This window comes from Schistocerca serialis, chromosome 7 (genome assembly GCF_023864345.2).
Source record: "Schistocerca serialis cubense isolate TAMUIC-IGC-003099 chromosome 7, iqSchSeri2.2, whole genome shotgun sequence".
Lineage (NCBI taxonomy): Eukaryota > Metazoa > Arthropoda > Insecta > Orthoptera > Acrididae > Schistocerca > Schistocerca serialis.
The window spans coordinates 575523322-575538539 of record NC_064644.1 but is presented as its reverse complement, the minus strand read 5'-3'; the positions used below and the strand labels follow the sequence as shown (position 1 = coordinate 575538539).

At 38.1% G+C, this 15218-nt stretch overlaps 1 protein-coding gene across 1 annotated transcript; it reads right to left on the bottom strand.

The window, feature by feature from the left end:
- Positions 1-11084: 11084 nt before the first annotated feature.
- Positions 11085-13601, bottom strand: LOC126413260 (uncharacterized). The gene is made up of 4 exons (XM_050083162.1): positions 13241-13601; positions 12828-13145; positions 12488-12705; positions 11085-11396 (listed from the first exon to the last, which is right to left on the bottom strand). Exons 1-4 carry the CDS (start codon positions 13599-13601, stop codon positions 11085-11087), a joined length of 1209 nt encoding a protein of 402 aa, XP_049939119.1.
- Between the last annotated feature and the right edge of the window lie 1617 nt (positions 13602-15218).

Below are 15218 nucleotides of genomic sequence, written 5' to 3'. Positions count from 1 at the left end.
TAATTACAATGTTGGGAGACCTAAATACATTACTGGCCATTAAAACTGCTACATCACGAAGATGACATGCTACAGATGCGAAATTTAACTGACAGGAAGAAGATGCTGTGATATACAAATGATTAGCTTTTCAGAGCATTCACCAGTGGCAACACCTACAACATGCTGACATGAGGAAAGTATCCAACCAATTTCTCATACACAAACAGCAGTTGACCGGTGTTGCCTGGTGAAACGTTGCTGTGATGCCTCATGTAAGGAGGAGAAAGGCGTACCATCACATTCCCGACTTTGATAAAGGTCGGATTCTAGCCTATCGCGATTGCGGTTTATCGTATCGCGACATTGCTGCTCGCGTTGGTCAAGATCCAATGACAGTTAGCAGAATATGGAATTGGTGGGTTCAGGAGGGTAATACGGAATGCCGTGCTGGATCCCAACGGGCTTGTATCACTAGATGACAGGCATCTTATCCGCATGGCTGTAACGGATCGTGCAGCCACGTCTCGATCCCTGAGTCAAAAGATGGGGACATTTGCAAGACAACAACCATCTGTACGAAGAGTTCGACAACGTTTGCAGTAGCATGGACTATCAGCTTGGAGACCATGGCTGCGGTTACCCTTGACGCTGCATCACAGACAGGAGCGCCTGCGATGGTGTACTCAACAATGAACCTGGGTGCACGAATGACAAAACGTTATTTTTTCGGATGAGTCCTGGTTCTGTTTACAGCATCATGATGGTCGCATCCGTGTTTGGTGACATCGCGGTGAACGCACATTGGAAGTGTGTATTCATCATCGCCATACTGGCGTATCACCCGGCGTGATGGTATGGGGTGCCATTGGTTACACCCTCGGTCACCTCTTGTTCGCATTGAAGGCTCTTTGAACAGTGGACGTTACATTTCAGTGGTGTTACGACCCGTGGCTCTACCCTACATTTAAGCAGGATAATGCACGACAGCATGTTGCAGGTCCTGTACGGGTCTTTCTAGGTACAGAAAATGTTCGACTGCTGCCCTGGCCAGCACATTCTCCAGATCTCTCACCAACTGAAAACGTCTGGTCAATGGTGGCCGAGCAACTGGCTCATCACAATACGCCAGTCACTACTCTTGATGAACTGTGGTATCGTGTTGAAGCTGCATGGGCAGCTGTACCTGTATATGCCATCCAAGTTCTGGTTGACTCAATGCCCAGGCGTATCAAGGCCGTTATTACGGCCAGAGGTGGTTGTTCTGGGTACTGATTTCTCAGGATCTATGCACCCAAACTGCGTAAAAATGTAATCACATGTCAGTTCTATATATATTTGTCCAATGTGCAGAATAGATTCTTAATTTAAAAACAATTTTGAGAGTGAGAGCTATACAAAATAAAAATACAGTAGTTACTTTCGTAGACTTCAAGAAGGCCTACGACTCAGTTGACAGACAAACACTATTCCAGATACTTTATGAATCAGGGATAGATGAAAACACCAGAAGACTTGTTGAACAAGCGCTCACAGATACAACATCAAGAATTAAGTTTCAAGGCGAAATTTCCGAACCATTCAAAATCAAAACAGGAGTTCGACAAGGTGACGGACTGTCCCCAATTCTCTTTAACTTGGTTTTAGATAAAGTAGTAAAAACATGGGAAAACACATTAAAAAACAGAGGCACAAAGGGTATAAGCATGGGCCAAGGAAAGAACAAATTTGAAGTAAAATGTTTAGCCTTTGCGGATGATTTGGCATTGATAACTGAAAACCGAACAGACGCAACAGTTATGCTTGATATGTTACACGAGATTGCTAAAAAGACTGGGCTAAAAATATCCTACGAAAAAACCAAGTATATAGAACACAAACATAATACAGAAAAGTTTATGAGAACAAAGTATGGAAAAATTAAAAGAGTTGATAGATTCAAATACCTGGGGGAGTGGATCCAAGCCAATGGACTGGATAACACAACAAATAAAGAAAGAATAAAAAAGTTGGAATTTGCATATAAATTAACACAAAACTACTACAATAAGAAATCAATATCCATACAATCAAAGATTAAACATTATAATTCAGTTATTAGGACACAAGCAACATATGGATCAGAGTGCCTGACATTGAATAAGAAAGGCGAATTAAGAGAACTAGCAAAAAAAAGAGAGAGAAAAATATTAAGAAAAATTCTAGGTCCTGAGAAAAACAAGGAAAACAAGTGGATTAAAAGGAGAAATGAAGACCTATACAAAAATACAGAAAAGATCACAGATACAATGAGGAAGAGACGGCTAAAATTTTATGGACATTTAAAAAGAATGGAAGAAACACGAATTACAAAGAAAATTTTTAATTACGTTAGTAAGCTGAAAAACACCGTCGGATGGATAGAAGCAGTAAAGAAAGACGCCAACAAAATAGGTGCTACAGAAGAAATAATACGTGACAGGAATAACTTTAGGCTACTTATAGAAAACGCAAACTATGAAGAAGATGCGCCAAAACCTCGACCCAGGAGAGTGTGGACAGATGAGCAGAGACGAGCAGTTGGCGAGAAAATGAAGAAGTACTGGGAAGAACGGAAGAAAAAGAAACACCATAAGTCTTAAGTTGTATGCGGTCCATAGCTGGCCAAATTCATAATTAAAAAAAAAATTGTCCAATGAATACCCGTTTATCATCTGCATTTCTTCTTGGTATAGCGATTTTAATGGCCAGTAGTGTAGATAGTACTAAAAGTCCTAAGTGTACTAAAAGAGAAATTAATAAAAAATCAAAGCAATAAAAACCTAGCACAGACATGTATAAATGAACATACATATGCTATCATCTGATGATACATGAAGTCAAAAATAGAGTGCTGACGTATGTAACTGATCCTGTGTATAAAACAGCACAAATCAGTATGAAGATTTCCAAAAGGTAATGTATGACATCGAACCTTACATGGCACAGCAAATGCATTATTGTGAAAAGTGTGAGCTTAGATGCGCAATGACAAGTTGCTAAATAGTCCTATGTGTGGGAATAGGCCAGCAAATTGGCATGAGCACAATTACCTCATATTATTTTCAGTAACATAATTTATATTCATTTGTTACAGTTTGGCATCAGAGATTCGTGTGTGGATGAGAGCATACTGGAAAGTAATGCCTCGGAGCTCTTTTTGTGAAAACTCTTAAAGTTTTTTTAAACAAAACAAACTTTATTAACATTCTGCATCTTTATTCTTCGTGTCAGCAATTTTATTTCTCAACATAGTCACCTCGGTGATGAACACAATTCTCCCAAAGATGTACCAGTCTGTTGATCCCACCACTGTAGAATGTTTGACTTTGTTGACAGAGCCACACCCTGTCTCTGCTTGCACAGCTTCAGCGCTATCAAAGTGAGGTCCTGCAAGGTGTACTTTAAATTTCAGAAAGAGATGAAAATCAGAATGGCGAAGTCGGGGCTGTATGGAGGATGCTCAGTGACAGTAAACTTGAGGCATCAGATTATTGTGGATGTCATAACGAACGTGCGTGGTCTGGCACTGTCCTGCCAGAGCAGAGGGTGCACCATGTGTGGACAAACTCTTCAAATACGTGCTGTCAATTTTCTGAAGGACTATAACGCAATTACTCATGTGCTGACAACCACATTGCACATCACTGTGAAACACACTGCCATTTGGAGCCCTTTACTGGCAGAGGCCTGCAGCTTACGTCAGCAAAGTGGGAAAGTCAGTGGACACGGCATGTTATACTTCAACCGATATTGAGAACAGAATAAAAATTTCGGAGGAATTACTTTTCGGTATCTCAGTACTGATCTGTGCTGTATTATGTACATGATTGATGATTTATCTGGACTATACTTTGAATTTTATATTTGTGCCTTCGTGTATGATTTGTCAGTAGCATATTATCGTTGACGAAACGGCCCCGTGTAACTGAGTGTGCGTGACTTGCCAAGTAAATGCAAAAGTGTGTTCCATCAAATCCCATAGTTATTGCTCGTTAAGCATTTCTCCATGTTTAAAAGCAGTTCTCAAGTCAGCTTATGTAAATGAACAATGGTTAACAGGGTGATCTTGTCACAGAGAAAGAAATTGTTGCTCTCTTGAAAGTAGTGTATGAAAGAGGAGATTTGTTTCTGAGACTGACAGTTGTCAAGCACTGCATCAGTCACCAATCCTCTGCAAACCTTCCTGGATTTCTCTACATTTTAAGGCGTAGTAACCACCCTGTGGACCACAGCATCATCTGTGGAACACATCAAGGTGCATCAGACACACCTGTTGTGCAAAGTTTCATTCTTTCGCAGTTATGTGAAATTTACACCTTATTTTATGTTTTTCGACTTACTTGGCATTCCTTTAATCCACCATCATTGTGAATATTAATAATAATAAAATATGACTTGCACCACTACTTTCCATTAATGCCGTCTACTGCAAAAGGCCGGAAGCAGAGTTGAGACATAATATTTTCAGGTCCGTATTGGCATCTGTGAAAGGGGGCTCTAGAGGCGTCTAAAACGGTCGGGTTGGGCAATTTCAAACCTTCGATTTCTGTTACCGACAATATTAAGGCTGAATATGACATTTCATACACGTATATTACTATATCTGTCACATGTAAGGACAAAGAAAACGATAATGTTATATGTCAGATAGCGGAACAGTTTGTGACAGAGCAGAGTGTTGGGAAAGGAAATTTTCGGAACAGTGTCCAGAGTCAAGTCCAGTGTACATCTGTTTCCAAGGGTCACACGGCACTAATGGCTCAAATATTTAAAAGAAACTTGAAACAACCTGCCCACGAAATATTCATGTAGAGGCAAGCAAAAATGGAAAAATGACTAAAGAACACATGAAACGTTTTCTAACTTCAGTCCTTGGCGAGCAAGTGGAAAGAGCCTATTTCTGTGTGGTTCCTGGTTGTGTCATACAGATTTTCCCGTTTGGATGCACGTTTTGCAAAGCAAGATGTTATGCCGAAACTATTGCCAACGAAAACAACGAAATTTTGCAAAACCCTTTATGTCTACTTTTTTCGGCAATGTAAGCTCCATTCAGAGGGACTGCTGACTTTGTAATACTACAATGTGTCAAACAACAAGTGAATATACGTGATTGTTATTTCACCATCAAACTTCACTCTGGAGTTTACAGCCAATTATCTGCACCAAAGTACACGCCTATGTTGCAATATGCTTGGCGAAAGGCAGGTTATGACACTGACATTGCCACATTATCGTTTGTAAATGGAATTAGTGAGGCTTTTGACATTCGACTGCTCGAATGAGAAAGTGATTTGGATACGAAGGCGCAGATTTGGTGAGGTGTGCACGTTGTTCTCTTCCACTCCGTTTTAACCATTTCATCGAAATCCTGCATCTGCACTATGAGGACTAATGTAACCATGAGTGCAGCGTATGTGTGGTTTGCACTGTGATAATTACTTTAAGCAGAGCGTTTTTGACAATGTTGATTCAAAATATAATGAAACACTAACGTGACTGAATTACGAATAATTTACTTCTTGTTACTTTGTTTCTCTCTAAAATGTTACTTGTGGTAGAATGCAGTTTTCTACAGATCATAGATTTTTTTATTGTCGAGTCTTATTCTAATCATCGTTTCATGCGGTTCTGAGCGTCTGGGGTCAAAGGTGTCCCTTGTAAGCTACAAAACACGACATGGCTAATGATAACACAGATGTGCTGAAATATGTTTGTAAAATAATGAGATTATTTAATAACATGAATGCAACGTATTAATGTTCCACAATAATATTTATTAGTTCGTTATGAACCGGATTTCGGCTTCTTAGGCGATCATCAGATAACTTAATGTTATATAGGTTTCATTTCATTTCATTTCATTTTATTATCTTCCTGTATATCATTTACATGATGTAGGAATTGTCACAACAAAGTTATCATACTAGTACAAGTACTACAGACATAATAATGGAATATCACTTTCAAGGCATTTTTTTAAAAGTACAAATTTAGACATATAAATTAAAATTTTTGGCAATAAATTTACACACAATCAAAGTACTCATCTACGTCATAGAAAGTTTTGCTTAAAAGGTAATTTTTAAGCTCAGTCTTAAATTTTACTTCATCTATTATTGCCTTCATGTACACTGGCAAAGCATTGTAGACTTTTATTCCAAAATAACTTACATGCTTTTGGGTTTGTGTTGTCCTTACCCTTTCTACATACAAATTCTTACAAGTTCTAGTATTATAATCATGGCAGTCCTCATTTGTACGTAGATTTTTCATATGTGCTCTTGTACACAGAATGCTTTTAAAAATATACAGTGATGGTATTGTGAGTATTTGCAGTTCTTTGAAAAGGGGCCTACAATGAGTTCTTGGAGAGTTATGTGTTATGATTCGTATAGCTCTTTTCTGAAATTTGAAGATATCTGTTAAGCTTGATTTAGTTTTACCCCAGAACACTATGCCGTAAGACACGATGGACTGAAAGTAAGCAAAATACACTAGTCTAGTACAGTCTGTGCTGCATACTCTAGATAATATCCTCAATGCAAAACATGCCGAATTGAGCCTTTGGGATAAGTACTTGAGATGGTCTTTCCAGCTTAAGTTTTGATCAATGTGCATTCCCAAAAACTTCGTGGATTGTACACTCTCTATCTTCTTATCCATTAGTTTTAACTGGAGGTCCATATCTTGAGTTGCTTTGCCATACTGTATATAATTTGTTTTACTTAGACTAAGTGTTAACTCATTAGCATTAAACCAATGTTGAATATATTTCAGGACTATATCAGTTGTGGTAGTTAATGATTTTTTATCATCACTTATAATTATGCTAGTGTCATCTGCAAACAACATTATTTTGGTACCTCCTAAGTGTCACAAAGAAAGCATTCCATTAAGCCTTGTAGTAGCTTCAGTTTCAGCACCTTGTCATAAATTAACAAAAGAGTTAGATTCACTAATTAAAACAAAAACTAAATTTGAATCAAAATTTGGAATAGCCAATTCTCTTGCATTAGTGAAAAAAGTAAAGGATGTAACCATCCCACCTTGTGCAAAACTAGTCTCATTTGATGTTAGCAGTATGTTTTCTAATATTCTTGTTCCAGAGGCAATGGAAATTTTAAGAGAATGGTTACATAAAACTAGAACAAAACCAATGAAGACAGAAGATATCTGGATGGCAGCTGAAACAAACTTAAAGCAGAAGTACTTCCAGTTCCACCATACAGTCAGTCAGATGAAAAAAAGCAGTGGTGTTCCCACTGAGTCCCTTATTAGCTCAAATGTTTATGGATTTTTTGTGCAAACGTTTTTAGATAAAGTGCCTCTTAAGTTCTAAAATAGATCATTGGACTAGGTATGTTGACGTACTGCACTTTTGGGCACATGCCACCAGACAATTTAATAAATTTTTCCAACATTTGAATTCACACCACAGTAAAATCAAGTTTATAATGGAGTTGGGAAGAGACTCCAATACATCAGTAACCGACAGCATTTATTTTAGTTGTACAGGAAAGTAACCTCAATAGACACAGTAATACCAGACAGTTCCCAGACTACCGTAAGACATAAACATGCGGCCTTACAATCCAGGGTGCTTCGCCTACTATCTATACTCCAAACCAAACCAGATTTTGAAAATGAGTTGAAAATAATTAAAGAAACAGCATAAAGTGATGGTTATAGTCCTACACTGATTGACAATATGCTCTGCAAAAAGAATAGATAAGGGATAACAACTCTGCTTTATCCACCATGGACAGCACAAATCCACAATGATGGCAAATGGGTCCCTATGCTGTATTTGGGAAGAACTTCACAGGCAACTAAGGTCCAGGAAATATACTCTAGCTTCTTACACTAGGAATACTGTTGCCCACTTTCTGTTCAGTGTAGAAGACAAGATTCCACCTTTAGAACAGTGTGGGATTTATAGAATTTCCTGTGAGTAGTATGGGAAATTATGTGCAGGTTAATTAGGTTGGGCTATAATCACTAGACTGACTGAGCATGAAAGGAGTTGGAGACTGAGAAAGAAAGATTCCACCTTTGCTGAACATGCTCTGAATGAATGTCATTCATATGATGTAAAATTTGATGTCTTCCATAGAGGAACTAAAGGGAGAAAAGTAACATCACTTCAAATTCTGGCCATTGATAAACACCAATCAAAGTATCCTGACCTGGTCCATAAAGACCAAACACAATTCCACTAATCGCCCTTATTAAAGTTATTATTCCTCTCGCCTTTACAACTGTTCCACACCCACATTCCGTAGACATATTTCTTCCCCTCCCTTTACTTTGTCTGTTCCTCACATTCTCCAGTTTGTCTGCATGACATAGTAGCCTGTGCCATTACACACGTGTACAACATTTTTGTTTTATACACTTACATAGTTTTAATATTTGAATATACTGTAATGTAATATTTATTTGTTCAGTGTCTCTCTAGGTATTACAAAACCCGGGAGTGTCTCCCGACAGTACGCACTTGGCTGTTTTGACGTTTGGCTGCCGGAAGTCACGTGACTGTCCCATCAGTAAACACTTTGCTGCGAGGACGGTTTTCATGCAATGCAGTTGCATCAGTATGGAGATCACTGAGTTGCACACGTGAATACTGAAGGAATTAGTTAAGCACGAAGTAATTTCCATCTTATGATTTAGTCCTTCGTGTTCAATAAACAGAATAGTGTAAAATTTCCGCAGTAGGCCCATACTGAAATTTACGTAATTGATATATGTGCGTACAGATTCGCCGAAATATTCTGCCGATTAGTGTCAGGTTTTTTTCCCCCTTTCTTTCTGTGGATCTTAGTTGTTATAACGAAATGTGCGTAAAATATGAAAAATAAATGTTAAAAGGTTAACACAAGGCTATACTGCTCATAAGTCTGCTACCTCGGTTTATTTCGCATTCACATGTAGGGGGACCAAACCGGGGAATATGAAGTATTTTTAATATTTTGGGCGATGAAAAGCGGCTTTTAAGTAGCCATAGTATAGTTCCAGCCCTGTTGAAAACCTGCATAAGGAATGCTGTATGGTGAAAAAAGATCATGGCTAGACCTGAACAGAGTCATAATTTGTACAACTCTAGAAAACGTCTTTAGCTACCAGCAAAAAAAAGAGAGAGAGAGCTGAAGATCTTGAAAGTGTTTACCCTGAGCTTAGATATAATGTAATGGATAATGCTATATGGCCCAAAAATATTGTGATGTATCGTTTTTTTTATTCCATAGAGTCGCCAATATTCCTGTGAAATAATCTTTTCTGTGACAAACAGAAAGAAGAATTAAGTGTAAACGGGTCACATAGTGCTCAGAAAGTTACTCCCATAATGCCTAAACTTAATGTGTTATCACTTTTTATAGAAGTGAAGCCAATTTTACTGTATGTGTAAACAATGGTTATCAGCACAAGAAGCAGGGTAGTATAATTGAATGCCTAAATTCAATAAGTGCATGGTGCAGAACACCTGCTTCCTTCGGTGATGTATCTAAATATACCAACAGAAAATCTAGTGTTAAAAAAATTGATTTAAAAAGCTACTGTGTGGACCTAGATTTTGAGTTGGCTGCTTCAGACTTATTAAATCTTATTATAATAATTGTTGTCTAGTATACCATTCTCCAGATGGCAACTTTGAAAATTTTCTCATCTAAATAGAATCTTGGCTATGCTATTTTATGCACTTGAAATCAGAAATTGCACTGGGTGTTCATTTCAATGTACGCTTTTGCAAGGAGAGTTCTAAGGAGGAAAATTTATGAATCTATTAACAATTTACGGACTATTTGTAGCATGTCATTTACCAACCAGAGGTGATGCCTGCCTTGACACTGTTATCCCAAATCTAAATACATGGGACTATGAGATGACTTTAGTTGACCCAATGACGTCTGCCAACAGAGCACTAGTCATGGGACTTTATACAAAGAGAACTAATAATCAACCAGCTGTTTCCTAGCATTCTAATTATGTATTCACAAAAAGGATCATTAACAAGGAAACATTAAACTCTTTTCAAACAACGCTAACTGCAGTAGACTCACAGGTGGGATTACAAGAAATGGCTGTAATTAATCATTTAAGGAGTTATTTCAGACCATCAAAACCAAATTTGATTATAGCTATCCACAGAAGACCAAAAAATGTCGCAACACAGGCAAACTCTGTGTGTGGTAAAGTATTTTGTCATAACAGACATGACATTTAAGCACTTTTGAGAATTTCAGCCAGTTATCTTTTACATAGAAACTAAGACTTGCTGTAGCGTGACACTAAATCCTTGATTTTTGTGCTCAAACACAGAAGTAAAATCATGACAAATTCCATTACTTTCTTTGTTGTCTTTTGTTAACAGACCAATTATAATGTTTCATTGTGCAATTCAGTTTTATTTACACAATTAGATATCACTGAATTATAGAATACAGTTTGAATGAGCCAAGATGGTGGGACATCATTATTTTAGTATACCATGATTAACAAAACTCAAAAAATGCACAAGTAGATTTTAATTTTTATTCACCTTCAACTACATGGAATCTCTCTCTCTCTCTCTCTCTCTCTCTCTCTCTCTCTCTCTCTCTCACACACACACACACACACACACACACACACACACACACACACACAAAGTGACATAATGTACAAGACCACCTTTATGTGCATTAACAATATTAGGAAAAGGATAGTTTGCTATTCACTGTAAAGGTGACATGTTGAGTTGCAAACAGGCACAATGTAAAGACTGTTACACATTTAGCTTTTGGCCAAAGACTTCTTCAGAAAAGAAAACACAAAAAGATTTACACACGCAAGCACACTCCCAGCACACATCTCCACTATCTGCAGTGGGAGATATTGGTCATGTGTGCTTGCTAGAGTTAATCTGTTTGTGTTTTGTTTTCTGGTGAAGGCTTTGGCCAAAAACTAATTGTGTAACATTCTTTACATTGTGCCTGTCTGCAACTCAACATGTCACCTTTACAGTGAGTGGCAAACTATTTTTTTCTTAATATTGTTGATATTCCAACCTGGAGTTTACTTTTTTTTTAATACTTAATCACCCCTCACAAAATCCTTCTCTGCTTTGTGGAAAAAAATCTAGCCTGAGATTCAATCTTGGCATTCACATTTACTGTGTTTTCTTCTGAGAAAGAAAAATCTTTATTAAGATTGCCAATGATCTTCTTCAGATCCTTCAATACTTTGGCCTTAGTCTCTTGTCCACACTGTGTTCCTTTGCTGAGTGCAACTATAGTTTCACAGTGAGACATCACATCCTGTTCAAATGTGTCAGCAGATTTTTCTGAATTGCCAGAAAGCAATGCTGACACATATTCATTGTCTGCACTAGAGGGCAAGGAACACTGTTCACTCTCCTGGACAGCACCAGACAATGATTTGGCACATGCATGTATATGCTTACATATGTTAAAATTTAAAATGTTGTCTAAACAGCTGCATTTATATGAACGTACACATATGTTGCAGGTGTTACACTTAAGTGAACATTTTCTTTCGCATATCAGTTCTGAATTTTTTACAACAACATACACTTCACAACCAGTGGAAGAAAGCACTTCCCACAACCCTTCACCCCTGCATAAAATCATCCCATTTGTTATAGCTGAGCTATCGTTGTGGCTTGCTTTCACTCTTGACGCCCTAGAGCACTGTTTACGTTTTGAGAGCTTCACTAAGCTCTCATATACTTTGTCTCTCACTAAACATAACAAAGCATTTAATGACTTATCCAGCCTTCTGCACTTTTTCCCTTCTAGATAACTGTATTTAATAACTTTATGTAGGGACTCCAAGTAATTGTTTGTATTAATGCCCAATCGGTGCCTAAAACAATACGCTCACTTTTCCACTCGCTGGCAGTACATCTTAAGAAAGTACCTGCCAAATTCTGCAGTATCCGGATCATTCAATAAGTCTTCCACCACTTTCTCCAGACTACAACAAAACATCTATATCCAGTTCAGTCTGAAGTCGCTTTAGTGAACTAAACACTGCTGATTTTTTCTCACTACCCCCAGAAATTCTCCTTAAATTCTGAGACCAGTTCCGTTGTATATGCCAAGAACACAGCAACTTGATTGGCACAGGTCCCATTACTGCTGACCATGCATTATAAAATGCTGGTGCACCCGTCAGACATAAACACATTGGTCTTTACAGTGCCCACCCTTTCTCTCACACATTTGAAATAAAAAGACAGTAAGCACATGTCTCCCCTATTTGAAAAAAAAAATGCAACTGGCATTCCAGCACCATATCTATCAAGAACGACAATAGTAAAAAGTTGAAAATCGTATGCAGTCATGCCATGAGTGCCATCCACACATATTTTATCTTCTCCATACTTTAGAATTTGTTCGGCCTGAAAGTCTGTCATTATAATAAGAATGAAGTCTTCATCTTGAAAATTAGGATCCACTTATTTTTGGTGCTTGAAATACAGTACTGGGTTGTCACTTTGCCTCTTCATTTCTTCAACCCACAATTTCACGCTCACTGCATCATTTTCATGCTTCTTCGTTGCATAACCAATATCAAAATCCCTTTTTATATTATGCAAATCTTTTTTCTCAAGGAGATGGATTCTCTCCACACTTGCAGCGATTGGTGCACTTCGGACATCTTGTAAAACTCGTCCAACAGGAACACCCTGTGACAGCCGTCCTGAAAAAAGAAAAAAAAAGGAAATAAAAATGAAGCACATTGATAGACCCTACGTCTGTTCACACAAATAAATTTGATAATTTCATGTTTCATGTACATAAGTGTAACATAATCCATTTTACTTGCCAACTCTGCCCTCTCGTTCCCATGCAGAAATGTTCTTCCAACATCTTGGGTGTGTCCCATTTGTTTTGGAAAAAATTTTAAGCAGCATTTGTCCTCTGTTATTGTCACTTGCATGTTGGATGGACAAGTACTGCCTATTTTATTCGTGCCCATACTTTTGACACACCTGGCACCTGTTCCTTTAGAATTGAAATTGAAAGAGCGATGGCAGTGGTAATATCGAACACGTTTTTCTAGTCGCTCCTGCTCCGAACAATTCATTACATAACGAACATGGTTTACTTTTTCGTAAGAAATTTTCCACTCTTCAAAGTCTGAAAAAAATGTAGGGCAGTATTTTTAAGTCATGTACTTGGGATCAACAAAATTTACTAAAACGTGACTAACACAATAAATATAAAAAACAAACCTACAAGACAACCAAATTCTATCTCCTGGCACTCAAAACTAACGTCATGGTTCTCTTGAATATGTGTTCTCAGTGTGTCATAGGTGAGAAACGAGAGAGAGCACTGTGGGCAAATAATGCGGCATTTCCGACTGTTTTCCTCCGACTTCATGCCATGCACAGTTATTTGATGACGTTTTAATGAACTGCATCTCATAAATGCAATTCCGCACTGGGGACACAATTCACTGCCTTTTCCTTTTTTAGACACATGGATATCAAGTTCATGAACTTTCCTCATATGGGCGTAGAAGTTCTTTCGCATTTTAAACTCTGAACTGCATTCCTCACACTTATAGAGCGTTTCTTGGGAATTACTCATGTTTGCTAAAACAAACTAAACAATAACAAGAAACAATAACAAAACGGAACAGCAGCAACGAAATAACAAGAAGCAGCAACAAACAACGAAAGCAGTTAAATGGAGCACAAGGCAAACTTCAACATGAATGTCGTCTTCGATCAGGATGCCTCGTCAAGTGAAACCAACTTCCGGTCAGTAAACGTCAAAACAGCCAAGTGCGTGTGTGCGTACTGTCGGGAGACACTCCCTACAAAACCCTTGTGTTTTGTATCGATATAGTCATAAAATGTCACATATCTTTGTACAGTAGTCTTTGTAAAACTATGAATTCGCGCTGAAGTTTTTGTGGACTATCTGTTCAACATGAAGTCATGAAGTTCTCTGACGATGGCATAAGAAGCGGAAAGCCAGTTCCATGGAGGCAAGAATAATGGGAGATGGCGCTACGTATCCCAGCCGTACTACGTTTTGAAGCCATGGGGGCGTGGCTCGCTGCCATGACACTCTGACCAAAACATTGCCAGTGTGCTATAGCGCTGCGTGTATTACAGTCGCTAATTGCACCATATACTCATGTAACGTTATCAGATTGGTTGTTTCAAAGTTTTTGTTTAAAATAAAATCTCGTAAAGGCGAAATTCCGCATTTCTTCTGATTAAAAATAGTTTTTAATGTAATATTACGATAGCTAGCCTTCAATGTAAACGATACAATTTTGTTAATTCAGTAATAAACGTGTATCACAAACTAAATAATAGAAACTGAAAACTAAGTTAGCTATACCCTCCCTCCAAAGCCCCATAAATACATCTTGTTTGTAATACGTACTGGGACATTTCAGTTACGTTACACTACTGGGAAACACTGTTCATTACCACCAATATTTACTGAAATACGGTACATAGAATGGCAAATCTACACAGTGTCCTGTTTAGGCCTATACTTTACGCCAGTTAATGTAGTGTTAGCTTTTAATTTGGTACATGATGAAGACAAAGTGAGTTATCAACACTTCAATTATCGACGATACGTACGTATTATACTGAAGCGTGAAATTGAAAACTAAGAATTTAATTGTTTGAATTAACATACCTTTTGCAAATGTTTTGGGTGTGAAGGGAAAACTGATGGTACAGCATTTTCTCGGAGCCTTACTGTTGAAAGGGAAGTACGGTCTATGTCCTCTTCTCGGAAATGCTGAGAACATATAGTGCTCCATTTAGACGCACGCCAATTCTTCCTCCTCACTGCATTCTCCCACAGAGCTTTCCGACTTCCATTTTTGGGAAATCTAAAATCATACAGGAGAAAAAAACGCTATAGTACAAGTACCGATGTAGCACACGTTCATTCACAATGAGGTTGTAAAATCACACTTAACGAGACAACTTTCACATGAAATGTTATTCCCTTCGATTTCGCATCACAATCAGAACGATTCGTACATCCGAACACCACGCAAGTCACCATAATAGCGCAAAATCCTTCCAAAAGCGAGCGACAAGCCTATGTACACAAGCTTACAGCAGCAATGTTTTGGTCGGATTGAGATGGCTACCCTCGGTTTCACATAGCTTCACAGCTGTGACGTCACGGCGTCTCCCTCTATTCTTACCTCCATGGCCAGTTCATAAC

Excerpts from the sequence above, each read along its gene's own strand:
- LOC126413260 (XM_050083162.1), bottom strand. The coding sequence starts at position 13,601 with ATGAGTAATTCCCAAGAAACGCTCTATAAGTGTGAGGAATGCAGTTCA. Across the intron at positions 12,706-12,827 it reads CGAGAGGGCAGAGTTGGCAA|GACGGCTGTCACAGGGTGTT; the intron begins GTAAAATGGATT and ends TTCTTTTTTCAG. Across the intron at positions 11,397-12,487 it reads AGAGGCAAAGTGACAACCCA|GAGAGTGAACAGTGTTCCTT; the intron begins GTACTGTATTTC and ends GGTGCTGTCCAG.